General features: G+C 43.2%; 1 protein-coding gene across 8 annotated transcripts in view; it reads right to left on the bottom strand.

The window, feature by feature from the left end:
- Positions 1-5,209: 5,209 nt before the first annotated feature.
- The window catches only part of nfat5b (nuclear factor of activated T cells 5b), a 60,509-nt gene continuing 45,386 nt past the window's right edge, over positions 5,210-20,332 (bottom strand). For 4 of the 8 annotated variants that reach the window (XM_014126660.2, XM_014126662.2, XM_045689142.1 and 1 more), the window contains exons 3-14: positions 14,990-15,647; positions 13,565-13,754; positions 12,469-12,659; positions 12,122-12,294; positions 10,827-10,961; positions 10,656-10,708; positions 9,874-10,006; positions 9,180-9,248; positions 8,928-9,031; positions 6,840-8,784; positions 6,431-6,687; positions 5,210-6,225 (exon numbers count right to left, since the gene is read on the bottom strand). In XM_014126660.2, coding sequence (XP_013982135.2) covers positions 6,449-6,687; positions 6,840-8,784; positions 8,928-9,031; positions 9,180-9,248; positions 9,874-10,006; positions 10,656-10,708; positions 10,827-10,961; positions 12,122-12,294; positions 12,469-12,659; positions 13,565-13,754; positions 14,990-15,647 — 3,890 coding nt within the window. In that variant the 3' untranslated portion in view covers positions 5,210-6,225; positions 6,431-6,448. Of the gene's footprint in view, positions 6,226-6,430; positions 6,688-6,839; positions 8,785-8,927; positions 9,032-9,179; positions 9,249-9,873; positions 10,007-10,655; positions 10,709-10,826; positions 10,962-12,121; positions 12,295-12,468; positions 12,660-13,564; positions 13,755-14,989; positions 16,322-20,332 lie in introns of all 8 variants that reach the window. The other 4 variants (XM_045689144.1, XM_014126668.2, XM_045689143.1 and 1 more) reach the window with 2 other exon arrangements.

The raw sequence follows: 20,332 nt of genomic DNA, 5'->3' as shown, positions 1-20,332 counted from the left end.
CTTTGCCTGACGGATAGTTCTCCTCACCAGGACCTGCTTATACTGAATCAGATGTTGGAAGTCATGCGTCCTTTTCAGTACTCTAAATGCCCTGTTTCTACTCCTCACCATTGCCCCACACTCCTCCGTCCACCATGGGACTGCTTTCCTCCTCCTTTTTCTTTCTCCTCCCTGAACTCTTAAGTACAGCCTCAGTAGTTGCCCCCACTCAATTATTCATACTATCCACGTACCTGCTCATATCCACCCGAGCAATCACTTGCTGAAACTGATCCCACTTTGCCCTTCCAAACACCCACCTGTCTTCTCCATCCACTGACACCTGATCCCACTTTGCCCTTCCAAACACTCACCTGTCTACTCCATCCACTGACACCTCCACCTCCCTCCGACCTACTGTACATAGTATGGGGGTAATGATCACTCCCTACTGTCAACTCCCCCCATACCTCCCACTCACAAGATTCCTGCCATGGCACTAGATACCTGTGGCTACATCAATCCTGGTCCCTCGGCCATCATTCAGGCATACCTCTATCAGATTTTCCACCACTTGGCCATTTCCATCCATCCAATTCCCCACACCACATTACCTTACTTCTATCCTGGCCCTCCACCCTCTCCAGCTCCAAGCGAGATCAACGCACGTACACAAATTTTGACGTTGAACTGTACGCAATGACATCTCAGTGTGTTCAAGGGGATCAGTCACAGAAGACACTGCGCAAAAGTAGTACTGCACTCAGACCACCAGGGGGATCATAGGAGTTTATTTTGTTGTGGGTTGTCTTCATTTGATATATTTATTTATTTAACCTTTAATTTAACTAGGCAAGTCAGTTAAGAACAAATTCTTATTTAAAATGACTGCCTACCCCGGCCAAACCCTCCCCTAACCCGGATCTTCATTGAAGAACACAGATCATTTACTAATTATTAATCTCTAATCACAATATTAAAATACATGTGAATATGTGACCATATTCATCTGGTTTCTGAGCATGCAAGCATGTTTTTCCCTTTCTACTTCCCTCGCTCTCCTCCCTTCATAATGTTAAAACATGTTTCAGATGGACAACTAGGGTAAGGCCATGATGCATTTGATTGATGATTAGTTATATTACTCTTCAAACGTAATTCAATTCACGTGCTTGTGATTTTGTCATTTCCAATCGTTCACGGTATGGTTAATTCATGGCGTCTTTGTGTCTCTCCTGAGCAAAAACAAAAGTTGATCAATACAAAAATCCAACCAAAACCAAACAGAGGGTGGGGAAATCAACTCGACAAAGGAAAACGTATCATCTATCTTTATTAATATAGATACCAGCAGGTTTACATAAATATAATTGCAAGAGTATACAAATGCCCCAACAAAAGCAAAAATACATTTATATTGATTCATTTTTTCAAAGGTAATATTTCACGGTTGTTCACATGGTAGCTAAAAACACATAGGTGATATGCACTCCCCATACCTATAACCTGTCAGTGCTATCAACAGGTTCACTACTATCCCCAGCAGAAAAAACCCTAATGAAATAAAGCAGACTTTCACATCAAACCAAAGCCTGACAGGTTAAGGGGACACAAACAGAAGTGTAGAACAGACTAACTGATGACATTTACAATAAAAACAAAACACCCATGATAAAAATTCTGAATGACAAGTTTGTTTGAATTAGGTGAAATTTGTGTTTGTCTTGACTGACATAAGCCCAATCATAAAAATAAATTCCAGTGGCACACAGTATCAATACCATTTCAAAAAGCTACATAAATAATTAACAGAATTACAATATTTTGTTATAGTTTCCCATTTGCAATGAACAATCAAGAGAGGCTAGATAGATAAAATCTATATTAAAAAAGTAACAGATATACATTTATATTGAATCAAGCTGCATAGCAGTTTGAGACAAAACTTCAATTGCACCTACATTAAACAACAAATGCGATTAACATTTTCGTGAAAATAAATCAGATGCACAACAAATTGCACAACACTATACATTTATCTGGTCACTCATTTCTGTACAGCATTTGAAGCACACAAGTTTTATGGCTTGCAAGATACTAGTTATCAAGGGCTAATAACCACTGACAATAGTGTCACAGTGGTGAATAAAACAGGCAACAATGGTACACGATAAATCTGGTATCTACTATAAAAGTTTGTCAAGGCACAAGTATATCATCCAATGTACTGAGCAATACTTCTAAAATATATTTGCTGTACACTGTGATGTCATAAATCATTGGTTAGTCTGGGTGCAAATATGGTAAAAATATAACTTTCATGGTGACCTCTGCATTTCTGTAGTCATTGGTTGAGTAGGAAAAGTAGTTCATTTTTAGGTCTTCAGTAAATGGAACCATAACCGGCATAATAACGTATAGCGCCACTCAATTACAAAGACTCATGTCGTCATCAATGTAAAACATGTAGCCTACTTGACAAATAGCCCTCCTCTTTTGTCAACGCTCATACTATTTGGGATATTCATTGGTTACATTTGAAAATAGGTATTTTTTCCCCCTCAATATGCTTGAAAATAACAATGATCTTATTGTGTATTCATAACACAAAACATTAACATGCTGCTGCCAAAATATTGTATGTATACTATATATAAAGAATGTACTTTATCATTGTAATTGGTCCAATGTTGAGTAAGGTGGCCTGATTAGCAACCTGCTCGGGTTGAGGTAACAAACACATTCGTTTGGAGTTTTTTGTAAACCCTATTAACAAATATTTAATAGATGCTGTTTTATCTGTCTGTATGGCTTTATAACTGGCATAGTTGTCCAATAACTTCCTACACTTTCCTTATTCAAGAGGTGAAATAAGTTGTAGATGTGACAGTATAGGTTCAATGTTTCACAAATTATATCACAAGGGTTTGACTTAAACTATCAGCTTTGGACAAACAAACTGTACAATTGATCTCAACCTGGCATATGAACGGAAATCTAAGGAGGAAAACAATGCACAGGAAAGTACATGTGACTCATAGTGTACATGGTACATTTTAACTCCCTCAACCATAAAGTTGTATCCCTGTCCTCACAAGGAGAAGATAAGCTTCACTGACAGATATGACACACAAGAACACTGCCAATTACAGTTTCAACAGATGGGGAAGGGCCAAATCCACATATCTAATATTAATACAATTACAGAGTTAAATCAGAACCAAACTTGTACATAAAGTCATTTGTAGCACAAAGATGATTGTGGGACACAATATCTAAGACAAAAAATACCAAATAAATTAGATATGATTTCTGAAAAGATGTATTAGAACTACACCAGTAAAAAAGATATGATAAAATATTTGTAAATCTTATAAAAAAATTCACATAAATACTCATGACTATTGGAAACAAAAGTACTAGTTTTTCACAAGAGTTGAAGAAAGCCAATCACAGACAGCTTTTTTCTCTAAAGCAACTTAACGGTTCATTCTTCATGAGTAGGGTCCCTTAAAATATCTAAAAGAACACAGCTCAAGCTCTGGGATGGGGAATATGGGGCCCCACCAATCACATTACTAAAAATAGTTTAAATACTCTCCATTTTAAAAACTCTTCTTGTTTTTAAAGTGAATAAAAGGTCATGATGTTAAGAACACACACTAACAGACAATAACAATAAGAGAGAAAGATGGAGGCACTCAACTAAGCTGTTCTTGTTGTCATCAGAGACCAGCCCCTTGGTCATGCGTATACTCAGATTCAGACTAAAAACAAGACACAATCTTACGGTTGGCTCCACTCCTGCCCAATATTCACATGTAAAGAATAAAAGCACAAACCAGTTTGGCAGCAGTACAAGTGTGGGATCTTAATTTGAGCCAGTTTGCTACAGCAGAAAAATAATCCTGCAGCAAAAGGAAATGTGAATTATTCTGTGGATTATAATTAATGGACATTTTTGTAGGGGTTGATGCATTTTTCATTAGGGTAAAATCAAGTCTGAAATTTCAAAGTCAAAAATACAAACTTTAGAAACCTTTTTAAAACTCAAATACACATGCCTCCCGAGAGGCGCAGCATCTAAGACACTGCATCGCAGCGCTTGAGGTGTCACTACAGACCCGGGTTCGATCCCAGGCTGTGTCACAGCTGGCCACGACTGGGAGACCCATGATGCGGCGCACAATGTCCTTGTCCCATCGCGCTCTAGCGACTCCTTGTGGCGGGCCGGGCGCATGCACGCTGACTTTGGTCGCCAGCTGTACAGTGTTTCCTCCGACACATTGGTGCGGCTGGCTTCCGGGTCAAGCGAGCAGTGTGTCAAGAAGCAGTGCGGCTTGGCAGGGTCAAGTTTCGGAGGACGCATGGCTCTCGACCTTCACCTCTCCCGAGTCCGTACGGGAGTTGCAGCGATGGTACAAGACCAACTACCAATTGGATATCACGAAATTGGGGGTAAAAAGTACAATATATATATATATTATTATATATTATATATTATATATATATATATATATATATATATATATATAAATTATAAATATATAAATATATATATATATATATATATATATAAAAATTATAAAATACAAATAATAATAAGAAAAACTACAAGTTTGTATTTCTTGCAGTGCAGGAAAATTCTCAGCAACAAAAGAGTGATCAAATTAAGATCCTACATCTGTATATCACGCCTGACACTAATAATCCAACTACAAACAACCATTCATGGTCAAGGCAAAACAAATAACTGCTCCAGTCACTTTCACCACTTTCTCCCTGTCAAAACATGGCGAGTCTCAAACGACAAATATGAACACACCAATCAATATGAGCCATAAAACTGGCCATTCATGAAGATGAAAAAGGAGGGTGTGACTTGAGGCCTTGACTCAGGTCCTGGGGTGTCCCACTGTAGGCAAGAGAGTTGGTGTTTTACAGTAAGTCAAACATACGGAAAACTCCACTCTGATCTATGGATAAAAGTCTAATTCGTGTGTGAGCTAATACAAACATCTGCCATGGAGACATCACTACAAAATAACACATTATCTACACATGCCATAGAATGATACAAATAACAATATACTTTAATTACATCAATCAGACAACCGTGCGCACTGGTATATGGTACGCATATATGGTTCTGATTTATTCAAACTGTAGGCCTATTATTTAATTATGTAGTCTGGAAATGAATGATTTAAAGGCTGGATAAAAATAAAAATCTTGATCCACATTGACCCTAATCTAGAGCATCTCTCGTACTCCAGAGTCTAATCAGGGAAAGAAATCCATGGTGTAATACTCAAATACTTGGAGTTATTCTCAGGAATGGGTAATGGGAAGATGGCTGCCAATAAGATAAACTGGTATTTCATGAAAGGAGCAATAAAAAACTAAAACCATAACTCAACACACATGCAGGAGTAATAAAGTAGTCGAGCTGTACATCCAGTAAACACGAGAAGAGATAAATAGCTGACTAGTGAATATGCATGGGCCAACATAATGAGTAAATGGTCACAAAATGAAAGCATTGTGAAGTGCTGAAAGAACTAATGTCAAAATATCTTACAAAGGTTTATTTTTCACGAATTGTATATTTTCTTTTGCTATTTCTTAAAATACTTTTAATATCGTATAAAAAGGACAATAATGCGTTATAAACAATTGTGAGCCCACACTCTGGTCCTGGAGAATACAGAATGCTGTGCTAGCTTCCACCACCATCTTTATAAAACCACACCGCAAAGTGCTGTTCTGAGAACTGATGAGTTAGCCAAACATTTCAAAGTGTCATGTTTCATTAACAGCTGGAGGCGACTAGCTGTGAGATACATTGGCCACACTGCAGTTGTGGGGTGACTACAACCTATGTCCTATTTTGAGGTCCAGGTTTAGATGCAGTGGAGGACTGATACCCCGCTCGGCGCCACTGTGGCGCATCTACACATGAAGACTGTCCTTGGAGAAGAAGGCCGCTGAGGCTTACATGTAACTTGGAGTTTGGACAGGAGCCCACTGTTGAATTTGTTTCCGTTCTTCTGCCGTCTGTAATGGGGGTCCACACTGGGGGTCTTCTGCCGTCTGTAATGGGGGTCCACACTGGGGGGGGGTCTTTTGCCGTCTGTAATGGGGGTCCACACTGGGGGGGTCTTCTGCCGTCTGTAATGGGGGTCCACACTGGGGGGGTCTTCTGCCGTCTGTAATGGGGGTCCACACTGGGGGTCTTCGGGGCTCCTAAAGGGAGGGGCAATTACACGTTTTAAAGACATAGGAGCATGTAAACAGTAGTCAGTGATTAAAATTTGAATTAGAATTCAAAATGGTTAATCCTGCTTTCTGATACCCTCAAAACGTTTAAACTGAACAACAAAAGTGCAACTGTTTTAAACACATTGGCCAACCAAACTTTTAAAATGTTTATAGAGAGATGAGCATTCACCTGAAACCTATAGCAGGCCTAGTAGGAGCGAGTGAGGTTGTTGCCCTGCTCCTGCAGGCTGACAAGCAGGTCATCTATCTTCTCCATGTTCTGGGAGGCGGTCATGCTGTTCTGCATGCTCCCTGACTCAGACATGGACTGGTTGAGCAGCGACTGGATCTGGGCCTCACTCGCTCTCTGGTTCTGACCAGACTGACTGATGGCAATGATCTGATCAGACAGAGTGGTTCCAGGAGAGTTTATCAGCTGGCCACACTCTGTATGGGGAAGAAAGGGGTAGTCACTGACTACATGCCACATGAAATGTTAAATGTTAGCGAAAACCAAACGATGGCGTACTGTTTTCTGGAGCACATTAAAAAAGCTGACATTTGATAAAAGGACAGAAATCTTAATCATGAATCCTTACCATTCTGAATCCCAAAGAGGAAGAGGCCTGGCTGCTGGGCCTCGCTGGGCTGGTTGAGGGTCCCACTGACTGCTGTCTGGAACAGAGACCCTGGCTGCTGCACGGGGGAGGAGGTGGTGGTCTGCAGGCCTGCCACCCCATTCTGGGTGCTGAAGATGCCTGTCTGCGGGAGCTCCTGGGAAGCCATGCAACCCTGCAGGGCAGCCATGTTGGATTGGGGCATGAAGAGGGAGACGGGCTGCTCTGGGCCATTGTTGGAGCTGGTGATCAGCTGCATGGGCTGCTGCTCTTGGAACAGGCCCTGCTGGCGAGGCTCTGAGGGGTTCCCCACCACCTGGCTCTGGTCCTGGAAGGCCATGGGCTCTGAGGATTCCTGCTGGCTAACCGTCACCATGCTGGCCTGAGAGAACAGCATGGAGGGGTTTTGGGGCTCCTGAGAGTTCAGGCTGCTGCTGCTCATGGGGGGCATCTGGCCCTGGCTGCTGAAAAGCAGACTGGGGGCCTGCTCTGGAGTGGAGAGGGGGTTGCTGCAGAACAGTAGGCCGGCCTGCTGCTGCTGGGTCTGAGAGAGAGTGTTTGCAGGTGGATGAGGGGAGATGTTCTGAAACATGGAGTTCTGCTGAGGTGGCTGAGGCTGGGGCTGAGGCTGGGAGGGCTGCTGTTGCTCCATGGGGGTCCCCTGCTGGATGGGGGAAAGCTGGGTCTGAGCCTGGAACACTGACTGGGGCTCAGTGGCAGAGGTCTGCAGGGCACTGAGGAAGGCCAGCTGCTGCTGCTGGCTGCCACTAGCGGAGAGCTGCCTGGGCAGGGTACTCTGGGGGAGGAATAGGTTGGCGGCAGAGGGGGGCTGCTCTGGGGAGAGGCTGGTCCTACTCAACACTGTCAGGGTGTTCTGGAAGAGGGTTGCCTGGACCTGCTCCTGGGTGGGAGAGGCCTTCTGAGTGTGGAACAGTGCCCCCTGTGGGTCCTGTGCCTCAGCCAGGGGGCTGGGGTTATGGAAGAGGGGTGGAGAGGGATGAGAAGGGGTCTGATGGAGGAAGTTGGTCTGAATGGAGAGGAGCTCATTGGCTTGCTGAAAGAGTGCTGCTTGCTGCTGCTGTTTCTGTTGTTGTTGTTGCTGCTGCTGCTGTTGTTGTTGGGCCTGCTGAAAGAGAGAACCATGGTTCTGCACCATGCCCTGCTGGGAACCCTGCTGTTCAGTGTTCTCACCTCGAGAACCGCCCTGGAATATGCCACACTGCATGGGCATCTGTGACTGAAACAGCTGCTGCTGCAGGTTCTCCAACACTTGCTGTTGCTGCTGCTGGTGTTGAATTTGTTGCTGTTGAATTTGTTGTTGCTGAATTTGCTGTTGCTGAATTTGCTGTTGCTGTTGTTGCTGAATTTGTTGTTGTTGAATCTGTTGTTGTTGCTGTAGTTGCTGTTGCTGAATTTGTTGTTGCTGAATTTGTTGCTGCTGTTGTTGCTGAATTTGTTGCTGCTGAATCTGTTGCTGTTGTCGCTGTTGCTGCTGGCTGCAGTATCCTTTGGCCTGCAGTTGTCTCACTGCTTGTTCCAGTTGGGCCACATCGTCTGGGGGGAATATGGGCAGCTGGTGCTGCTGGGGGGCAGGTTGAGGGGCCTCCACTTGTTGACTGAGCCTCCCTACTGCCCCAGCGTTGTTGCCAGCCCTGTCCTGCCCCAGCCCCTCTCTGGGCTCCAGGAGGAACTGCTGAGGCCCAGGTTGGAGTAGAGAGTCTGCAGGCACGGGGAAGGAGTTGGTGGGAGCGATGTCCTGCTTCTGTATGGTGCTCAGAGCCTCTGCACTGTTGAAGACTGCTGTTTGGGATTCATCAGGGTCACTGGCAGGCCGCGGCAAGGAGTTGGAGAACGGGCTGTTGTTGGGGGGAAGGTTGGAACTCATGTCCAGCGTCTGCTGGGCCGAACACATGACATCGGGGGTCCGCTGAGAATACAAAAAACAGATGATACCGGCTAGTTTTTTATATATTGGGGGAAAGATCAATATGGTTCATATGGATATGATTCTACTATCTAATGAGGCATTATCACAGCCAAGGCTGATGAATGCATTTGTAGAGCTTTTACCTTGAACACGCCAGCAGAAGGGAGATTGCTGGAGACCTCCATTGGAGTGACCTCTTCTCTCTTCACAAGAGGCAACATTGGGGGCATCAAGGCACCATCAATTACTGTGGGGGCGTGAATGACAATGTTACAATATTGTCATACTGAAAGCCAAGATACAGGAGTACATTGACCCCCCCCACACACACCTATGCATTACAAACAAGAACACACGATACAGCATGTACACAGCATGGTAGAGATATACTATACCTTTCATCCGTTGATCAAAAGAGCAGGGCTTGCCTGGAGATGGAACTTCTTTCTTCACAGATATGTCCACTGAGACGTACACAGAAAAGCAGGTTGAGTTATGGACATGCAAATCAGATGACCTTATTCTTCATACCCAGTCTCATTTTCCATCGTTTGCATGTCAGGTTTTCATATACAAAAATATAATATGAAATGTTACTGTATAGAGTGAAAAACAATCAGGAATAAATCTGTATGACTTGATAGTTTTGTATAGGGTGCTGCCTAATCCGGTATCATGTTTAGTGCATACTGTATATAGAAGGGTATTTTTTATTTTTTTTTAGATGGATCATCTACACTTCCATGTTTTGTTTCATTGTTTTAGTTCCTTTCTCTGTCATTTCCTGCTCGCTCATTGATAGTTCGTGCCACAGTGCCCAAAGGACGTTTTAACGACTGGAAGTGATGTGAGAGAAAAAGGAGGAGACAAATACCCCCTGTTCCCGAGTGGACTGTAAAGTGTACCAAGGACTGTAATGGTAAATTTAGAGCAGGCTAGAGGATATATCCACCTAATACAGTAGTGGTGGTAGAGTAATGGTTATAATTTACACTGGCTGAAGACATGCTCTGAGGAAACGTTGTTTTGGTCCTAATGTGGCACAGAAGGTGTAAAAAAAGAACATTTGTTCATTGACTTATCACAGACCTGGTTCTGGAGTGTATGTAAAAGGCTGTACGTCGTGGGATCGGCCAGCATTGGTCACCACGTAGATCCCCACACACACCGCAGACGCGATGGCTAGGTTCTGGTATGGAGGAACCTTCACAATCAAGTGATTCTGAGGGGAAACGCATAACAGAGAAATCCACTTAGCTAACAAAAATGTACAGTAGCCCCAGTCTTATAATTACATACATCAAGTCATGTGACAAACGTGTCAACATCCCTTCTAAAACATGTGCAAGCGCAAAATGACTGATTAAATAATCAAGCGATGTCAGCACAATGTAGAGTTGAAAGAGAGAGACAGCTACAACAGACATAATCCTGGCACCGAAGATGAACTGGAGACTCCGTACGTCATCAACTAGTTCAAACACGCAACACCTTTCTAACTTTGCTGACTAGTAAAAGGTGTGGCGGTGATTTACATAGTTTACACATGGTTACAAATTGTGAATAACGTGAAAGACGTCTAACACCTCAGGGCTCAGACAACTGATTGAGGCTTAGCTAACGTAGCGCTGACCCTCTGGCTCCCAAGGGCAAAGGTTTATGCAGTACTGTTGAGACACACTTACCACTGTGGCTCAAAGTAATTAGGTGACAAAACAATGAGGCCATTCACCTCCCTGAGTGAGTAGCAATTTCAGATGATTACATGTGAACCTACAAATCCCAAATGGCTGTGGTTATCTAATCACCCAGTTAAATCATTAGCATGAATCATTCTAGGACCACAATAAGCAGAGAATAAGCTTATTTACCTGGTGAAACAGCTCCATGTCAATTTCAGCCTCTGCCTTCCAAGACTTCTCATCTTAGAGGGGAAAACAATAAACGGTTTCATTAGTATGGTAGGTCATTATGAAAGTTATTCATTATTCATATACTGTAAGGACATGGATTTCAGACAATAATTGGTTGTGTAGACCTACCTGATACATTTTCCTGGAATATGACCTTGGTGTCCTTGAGGAAGTTCTTCCCAATGATGAAGACCTCCTCATCTCCCCTCGCCGAGCAACTGTGGAGGGACTTCTTCAGAATCTCAGGCACCCCTGCAGGCTGGGCTGTAGACAGGACACCAACAGAGAGTCAGGCTCTGAGTTCTGCTTGACCTAGCTTCTTTAACTAGTATTGTGTCACGAGTACAGAACTGCTGGCCTTTTCAGAGGAACCAGGGGATGCCAACAGAAAAGCTTAAACCAATTGCTCAAGAGTACCTTGTGATTTCTTGGAAGGCACACATGTAATCTTGTGAAATAGTAATTGTGCTTTAATTGCTTTGCCAGGAAAAATGTGAGCTGAGCTGGCGTTTAAAAAAATGGGGTGCATGTGATTGTTATTTTACAGTATATGATCATTAACCAGACAGTAAAATGACTGTAATATAGGTAAACTTGACACTGTCTTTGCAGTCCCCCTTTCTCACAGGCAAATATAAATCCTCAAGTTTCTATAAACAACAAGCTCAGACTCCTCCCACTCCTCCTCCCCAGCTTTCACAGGCCTTCCTCACTCTCACCACCTCGCTCCACAGCACAACACACAGACAGACAGACGCCACTGGAGATTTAGATTTTACATTTTCTGGCCAAATGTTCGCTTGGACAGATTGCACTCTGGCATTGTAAACAATAGAAGTCCACACCTCTTTCTTCCCCCTTTCTTTCTCTCCCTCGTTTTTTTTTTGGAGAAGTTCTGCTTCTAAAACCACCGACAAATAGAATTTCTTATACCCCAGAGCAGTCTTTCCTGTTTTTGCCACTCACAGCCACACCCTATGCCCACAACGGGAGGAACACATGAAGCTGAAGAGAGTCTATATACATGGTCTCTGAAAATGTACTTGAATTAGAAAATGGTCTGCTAAGCATACATAACACATTAGAAATGGAACTTCTAGACTGAATCAACTCCTCAAAGTGTTCAAGTCTTCAGCTTGAAACTTAAAAACGAGATGAAAACAATAAAACAAACCTATATTACAAATGCTCATAAGGCTATCCAGTCGAATTTTGACAGTAACGGCTCCCAATGGAGACTTCATTATTGACATCCTTGTCCTGAACCAAGCTCCTCTTCATTTTCCTCCTGTCCACCCAACCCCCTGAATGAACTTCTTTACCCTCCCCCTAATCCCCTGGTGACGTGCGTCACCTCTCAGCTCGACAGAGTTCCTGAGAGAACTCCGGCGGGCAGATGCTACGAATAACCTAAAGCCACTCACTGCACAGGATGGGGGACGACGGTGTCTGTAACGTGAGCACAGAACCGTCCGGCCTGGGGATGTTGACCCGAAACACCAGCCTGGCACGCGTGCTCTTCTTTTTGGAGCCGGCCACCCCGATACGAGCTTCCACATCAGCGTTACGCAGCTTCAGGATCCCCACGCAATCCACCCTGCAGAGACACACAGCTGTTAGACTGGCAGGCAGGCCTGCTGAACAAGGCCCCAGCTGCTATTGCTGCAACAGCCCCCAACACACTCCCATTGGAGGATGACTAAGAGAAGCAGTCTCCAGTATGTGTGATTTTAAAGAATTGCAACAGCTATGAAAATAAGCAGATACATACGCCAGGGTCATATTATTGCTGGGGTCTAGGGACACTTCAATGACAGTAGTGCCCTCGATGTCCACCTCCTTGCAGGCTGTGGTGTTGCGCCCTGTCACCCTGCAGGCCTGGTAGAACCCATGTGGCTTCACACGCCCAGCGTCATTACCCACAAACACCTGCAGCACCACTGCCTCATTCACACCCTCCAGCTGAGGACAAGAAGGAAACAAAGAACACTCAGATCATAAAATAACACAGCTGCTCCAAAGTCAACTCTACCTATTTTTGTAAGTCACTAGAGAATTGAGTGTTCAATGTATTGTGCAAGGGATAGTTTTCACAAGAGCCAAAAGGGTGCAGGTAAAATAACGTACAAAAGTGAATACGTGATACAGTGCCACCTTTCTGCTTAGTAAGATGATAATTCCATATCTTATAGTATTCTATGATAACAGAACTGCCACTGTACAACTGCCTGTTTTGCTGTCTACTTTGAGAGTAAAACATTTGAAATATGCAATACATTGTGATTAGCTTTGTTGATACTGAGATATGACAAAGAAATGCAAATAAAGTCACGATTTGCTGTTGTAATCACTTCAAGAGAATAACGATAGTTGCCTCTTTTCTCGGTGGACAAGAAAATGTTGTTTTTATGTAGGTTATATAATATATTGCATTTAGCAGGCACATTTATTCAAAACGACTTAGTCATTCATTCATGGGAATGTAACCAACTATCCTGGCGCTGCAAGAGCCATGCTCTACCACGAGTGCTGCCTTCCAAGGTGTGTTGTAACAGCTAGCTATAATACCTTATTTCATAAAAAGAAAATACCCTGGGGTTGATACATTTCATCACTTTAGTATACAAGTTTCTACATAACCTGTGACAATCACTGAATCACTGACTTAAGCATGTTAACCCAATGTAGAGGTGTTATGTAACAATGAGTATGGAGCAGGTTGATGGTGGCATTTGGTGAAGGACCGATAAAGGCATATTTCCAAAGGGGTAAAGTCAAAACAGTGACCCGTGTATGGGGCACTGACCGTCCACAAAAAGCCCTAGAGGCCCCAGCCCCCCTGGTCCTGTTTCTGGTTTAAGGCGTACCTTTAGGGTGGGGAAGCCCTGCTGAGTGCGGTCCTTCACTGACCCCCTGCTGCCCTCAGTCAGGTAGCGGGCTCTGTGCTGGGTCTCAGGCTGGACCAGGATCTTCAGCTCCTTTCCCTCACTCTTCTGAGGGAACTGGCTCGCTAGGGTCCCACCTTTCTGATGGGTTGTTTGGGGGCCATCTGCCGAACTGCAAGACAGACTGGTTAGCTACTGTGTAAGCCCAACAGCTCCTAAATAACCTACATTGAAACATGCAACACTAACATTGACTACAATACGCTTGCTTATATTTAATGCAGGGGACTGTTTCCTTTCACTCATTCACAGCACTGTCCCCTGCTAACCCTAACCCTGCCTGTGTCCTTGTAATCAATGGGGACTGAGGGCCGCACAACCTGGCGTTGGGTGACAGTGGCAGCAACCCTCACCCCCACTCCTCCTCTCCTCTCCACCTTGTGTTCATTTATGTAAGGGGAGGAAGATCAGCTCCACTGTTGGCACCAAGCTTCCTCTCAGTGGAAGAGAACTTGACAGGACTTGGAGACCGTCCACTTACTATCAAAGTTCCAGCCAAGCTGTGACCCCACCAGGAAATATCTGTGTGTGTGTGTGTGTGTGTGTGTGTGTGTGTGTGTGTGTGTGTGTGTGTGTGTGTGTGAGAGAGAGAGAGTCAGTATGTGTGTATGGTGGAGCATAGGGGGTATTTGGAACTGGAGAGCAGCAGGGGACTAGTGAGGGATCCCCAAATAGCTGCCATGGTTTCCCAGTGACACTAGTGAGCAATGCAGAGTTTGGATGCCCACTACTAATCAGAGTCCATCAGAACCTCTTAGGGGATCCATACTTATCGGTTTATTTAATGTTCTGCTTTCTCAACGCTTTTCAAAGAGGCTCAGTGTGATTCACCATGGCTGACCATTGTTTGTGCTGTGGTATCCTGCCACTCCCTAGCCTCCGATCTGCCAGCTCTTCTTCAAGCAAAGAGGAAAACGTTCAGCCAGTGGTTTGGTACGATTTCCGCTTGTGGTAAAGTGATTTTACACCTCTTAACAATGGGAATAAGTATGGAGCAAATTTAGATAAACCTCTTCAAAATCAGGCAAGATATAGAATGAACAGTTCTGTTGAGATGTCCATTCAATAGTAGTTGTAAATGGCCACTGCTAATTTCAAGTCTATCAGTGTTTTTCAATTTATTAATCACTTTCTCTGACATTTAACTTGTCTTAATGTACTTCTAAATGGATTTCCATTCTGTGCTCCCGACAAGATTCAAACTGAGAACTGAAACTTAACCAAAGTCCATAGAGCCATCTCAGAGATGTAAAAGAAAGGAAAGTTACCTCTGCAGACCAAAAGGAAGTAAATGCTAGGTTTCCACATGGGCTAATTTCACTGTAAAAGAGATCTAGGGGTACCCACCTTCCTTTGGTACAGGCCTTGCTGTCTGAGCCCAGCTGTGAGAGCACAAAGTGAGGCCCTTTGGCACTGTCTGCATCAAACACGTCCATGCTGGCCTCCTCGGCCGAGGCAGGCTTGGGGCCGGGTCGCTGGCGGGGGGTGCGCTTGCGGGACTTCCGGGGCACCTCTGTGTTGTCGTTGTAGGAGCTGGAGCTGACGATGCTGAAGTTGGAAGCGGAGTCATCCATCCAGATGCTGTTGCTCTGCTCTGAGTCCTGGAGCTGATCCTCCTGGCAGGACATGCGGCTGTCGTCAAACAGGTCCTCGGGCGGAGGCGAGATGTTCAGCACCGTCCGCCGTTTGGAGGGGGTCATTTGGTGGTGCTGCTGGGCCTCCTGGGATGCCCCCCCTCTTCCTCCTCCACCTAGGGATCCTGCCCCTCCTTTCTCGCCGCCAGCCCTGCCGCCACCAGCACTCCCACTGTTGCCATTCCCGCCCTCGGCTCCAAGCATGTCGGCCACCGCTCTGCTACTTACACCTTCGTCTGGAGCGGCGATGCCGGTGTGAGCAGAGGTCTGGTCGGTGGCTGAAGTAGTGGAGTGCATGGTGGAGGTGGAAGAGGTGGGAAAAGCACTGCGAGGGCCTCCCATGGTCATAGAAGAGGAGACGGTGGTGGCATCTACAGTGTATACAATTGGAGAGTAAATAAAGGCATCTCAACCAGCATTGGCTAGCAGTCCCATTCAAGCAGCGAAATTTGTGCATGGTTGTTTTCTCGTTTTTTTTGCTTTCTTTGATCATCCAATTATAATTTTCACTTTTCTTTTATTGCATCATGATGAGTGAGTGTGTCTATGTGTGAGTGTGTGTAGGTGAGTATGTGTGTACACGTGTTCTGACAAAAAAAAAAATGTAAATGTGGGAAAGAGTCCTATAACAGGACATGATGTAAATGAAAAGTCATGAATCTACTGACATGTATATCTAAGTATCTGAAATTGATACTTTGAGAGTTTCTAATTCAAATCGGCAAAAAAAATAGTTCCCCAGAACGTGCAGTAATCCAATTCTCTAACCATCTTTCAGTGACACTGGGACTTGATTTTCAATAGCATTTGCCATAAACAGAAGTTAACTGGGAAATCTACATGTAGAGGGATGTTCAAATGAAATTAAGATTATCTGGTGTGTAAGATGATGCGTGCCAAATGGAGCTTTTTCTCATACAGGTTCAAACAATTTAGTTGGGACTGAGCGTAGCCACAGAGACAAGATAAACAAGCTTCTGACCTATGAAGCAGAGAACTGCAGACCATTTTATATGCAGACACTCCCTGCTTCAGAGGGAACTTCCTGGAATAAAAACGAGACAGCGAATGAGCAATAAGAGCTGAACATTCAAATGTAATAAAAATAAAGAAAGAAAACTACGTTGAACAAATCGTATTTGTGAAAATGGAACCGTCATTCAAGGGTCTCGTTCTATTCCTGATCAATATGTTTTTCTGAAAGTCCTCCTAAAACACCTTAGGAAACCTTAGCCAGGGTTGAAAATGACAGCAAATGTTGAGTACATTTCAAAAGCATTCCTAGTTATCAGGTCCTCAATGCAGGGTACAGTAGAGTGCAGCTTCAAGCAGGTGAAATGGCAGATGCTGCATGGTAGATTGTCATCTTCCACTTCTGTGAAAACAAACTGGATTGTTTGGCTAGTGTAGGGCTTGTCCCTGGCATAAAAGGGCAACAAAAACATGGAGCTGGAGAAAGCTTATGACACCCCCATGGTAAGAAATAAAGCATTACATTGACAGTATACTAGAGATTATATAATGGCAGAAAGGGAAGCCTTGGTGGCCTAAGGGCCTAGCTAAGGTCTGAGCATGGTGGTGAAATCCTGAAGACTGTTGCAGGAGAAGGGAGAGGAGTGAGAGGACAGGCAGACAAGCTACCCTAATTTGTAAAACCTTTATCGATACCGTAAATTCAACATGTCTATAAAAACAATAAAAAATAAAAAGCGATGCAACTAGGTTACACTTCGTTCAAAACTGTAGCTACAGTGCTTGTAACTGAAAAATAAGATAGCTTTTTGTTGGTAATCGGAAGAATTCCAGATATCTATGACTCATTACAAGCCAATGTGGTGCATTGTCTATGAAGAAATTCCAGTCACTTTACATTCCACCCACAAACTCTCTCACTTTACCCATTCCAAATGCACTCATATGTAGAAACCATACCTGAGTGCAACAACATGGAGCACAATTTTGCTTTAATAGGTTTTTATTTTTCTCGAATTAATTTTGGTGGCTCTGATTGAACTTATTGTAGAGTTGCCATGATAAACAGAAGAAATGTATAAAGCCATATATCCATTTATGCTCTGATGAACAAGAATGCTTTCAAAACATACAGCACATTGCTTCTGTTTGCAGAATTCCATACAATCTAGCGAACAGACAAACACCTTCCACCTGATTGTAGATGGTAGGGAGCACCTATTTTACCCAATAGATTATATTTTTTTATTCAAAAGACAGGAATCATTTTAGTTAGATTGGGATCCAGCAAGACAGCAATTTGTTCCCCATGGCAGCAAGACAGCCATTTGTTCCCCATGGCAGCTGTGAGCTTCCTCCCACAGACCCCACATGCAGATCCTAGGATGCAAAAGAACTAGTTCCATTTTCACAACCATGTAATTTCAAATGAAAATCAGTTTAAAAACAAGAATAAACATAACAGAACAGTGGTTTTGAAATGCTGAAGGATTAGTTCATTACAAAATTATGACAAGTAGAAAATCTAAATATGAAACACATTTCATGATGTGCTATTCATGCAGATTTTTGGAAGCGTAACAAACATGAGAAACATACAGGCCCTGCTAAGATTGGAACCACAGTGAATGATTTGCAGCCACTTTGAGCGCCCTCTCACCACACTTAAAAACACTCACAGAAACTGGAGAAACAAAGGCCTCAAAGAAACCCAGTCCAGTAAACCCCTCCAGCTTTGTAAAGGTTCACAGCTTTTACTCTGCTTCCTCCTGACCTATTTATATGGCCTAAAAGCTTTCTGTAGACTACTGTACATTGGCAAATATGCCTGAGTAAATTGTCCCATCCGTGAGTTGTGTACACATTTCAAACAACTGCCCTTTTATGTCCTGCTGTCTCTCCAGAGGAGGGAGGTAATCTATATTTTTCTCATCTAAAAACGAGTTGCCCTACTTTTAGTGTAATGAAACTAAAGACAACCGTGTAATAAACAGCAGGACAGCAAACGCTGCGGGAGAGAATGAAATCCCTCTGTTTTTGGCCTGTGCTGTGGAGCAGTAGAACTGTTGGATAGAATCTCCCTCTCTCCCGCCCCCATTAGCCTTCTAGTTTAAACACGCAAGGCTGTTTGTTTAAAATGTAGCCAGGTGTTAAAGAAGAGAAAACCCAGAGACACCTACAGGGAGGACGGAGGAGAGCACTGCTGCATCTCTTTATCCAGGGTATAAATCATTTAAAAATCAGGAAATCTGATTTATCACAGGAGAAAGGCACCTGGCCACAAGAAGAGGCATTTATCACAGACACCTTTTAACCCTTGTTGTTTAGCCTCTTTAAAGCCTAATGTGTCTTTGGTCATCATCACGTCAAGTTAAGACTATTTCTGGACTAAAAAGCACTAGGCTTAATCTGGGTCCAGGAAACGAGGGCCAGTTAAGGATTGCCTGGTTTTAAACCTTTTGATCTTGACAAACTATTATACCTGCAAACAGCACAGTACATCTGATAACCTTGAAATGCTGAGCGCCAGGTGCTAATGAAGACATCCTGTTCAATAGGAGCCCATCCATTCTAAAAGAAAAAGACAGCTGGCCAATAGGACAGCTATAACCACCAAAATGGCTGACTCAGGATTCATTTCTTGTTTGAATTATCACCTGTTCCGTTTGTGCATAATACCCTGGCTAACGAAATGCATTGCAATTCAATATTCAAAGGGAGATGGGGGACAAAAGGTTGAAGGCTTCATATATAATTACTCTGAGGAGGTTTGGTACAGAGACATCCAGAGGAACAAAGTACAGATAGATTGAAGCTAGAGAACTTCATACATAAAATGATGTATATTATGAACACATTTTATATAGTGCCTTCAGAAAGTATTCACGCGGTAGATTTTTTCCACATTTTGTTGTGTATTTAAAAATCGATAACCTGAGATTTGTCACTGACCTACACACGATAACCCATAAGGTCAAATTGGAATTATGTTTTTCACATTTTTACAAATAAAAAAAATCCCATGAGTCGATAAGTATTCAACCTCTTTGTTATGGCAAGCCTAAATAAGTTCAGAAGTAAAAATGTGCTTAACAAGTCACATAATAACTTGCATGGACTCACTCTGTATGCAATAATAGTGTTTAACATGATTTTTGAATATGTACCCCACATATACAATTATCTGTAAGGTCACTCAGTCTAGCAGTGAATTTCAAACACAGATTCAACCATAAAGACCAGGGAGGTTTTCCAATGCTCGCAAAGAAGGGCAGCTATTGGTAGATGGGGGGAAAAAAGTATTTCAAAAAGCAGACATTGAATATCCCTTTGAGCATGGTGAAGTTATTAATTACACTTTGGATGGTGTTTCAATACACCTAGTCACCACAAAGTTACAGGTGCCCTTCCTAACTCAGTTGTTGGAGAGTAAGGAAACTGCTAAGGGATTTCACCATGAGGCCAATGGTGACATTTAAACAGTTTAATGGCTGTGATAGGCAAAACCTGAGGATGATCAACAACATTGTAGTTACGCCACAATTAGGGTTTGTCAAGGGTCAGAAACTTTCCAGAAACTTTCAAAAATGTTGCTTAAATTCATCAAAAAAGTTAGCTATAACAGTGAACGGTTTTTTGTGGGATACACATAAGGCAATTCTAGGTCTTGTGGCATATTTTGGTTAAACTATCCCCAATTCAAAGGAATTGCAACCCTGTGCATGCACAGTGCACTCTTCCATCACATGTACAGCTGATTCTCAAGATCTTGCACACTAATGAGATGCTGTTGAGACCACACTTCTACACTGTCTGAGCCAAGGACTACATGCTTTCTGGTAAGTTTTGATTACAATACTGGGTGGGGTGAATATATTTTATATGAGATACGTGATTTTTTGTTAACTAGTAAATAGTAGCCCACAGCAAAGCGTGTTTAAATCATTTTTAACAATTTCTGCTAGTTAGTTTTTGCTACCATGTGGGTTTTAGCTTGCTTGAGCCTGCTAACTGAGTGTTAATTAACCTGTTTCCATACGTTTAATTTTAAAACATTTAGCTTACAAAGGAGTTGTTTGTCTAA

The sequence above is a fragment of the Salmo salar genome, chromosome ssa11, assembly GCF_905237065.1.
Source record: "Salmo salar chromosome ssa11, Ssal_v3.1, whole genome shotgun sequence".
NCBI lineage: Eukaryota > Metazoa > Chordata > Actinopteri > Salmoniformes > Salmonidae > Salmo > Salmo salar.
Note: the sequence above shows the minus strand (reverse complement) of the source record. Positions and strands in the feature narration are given on the sequence as shown.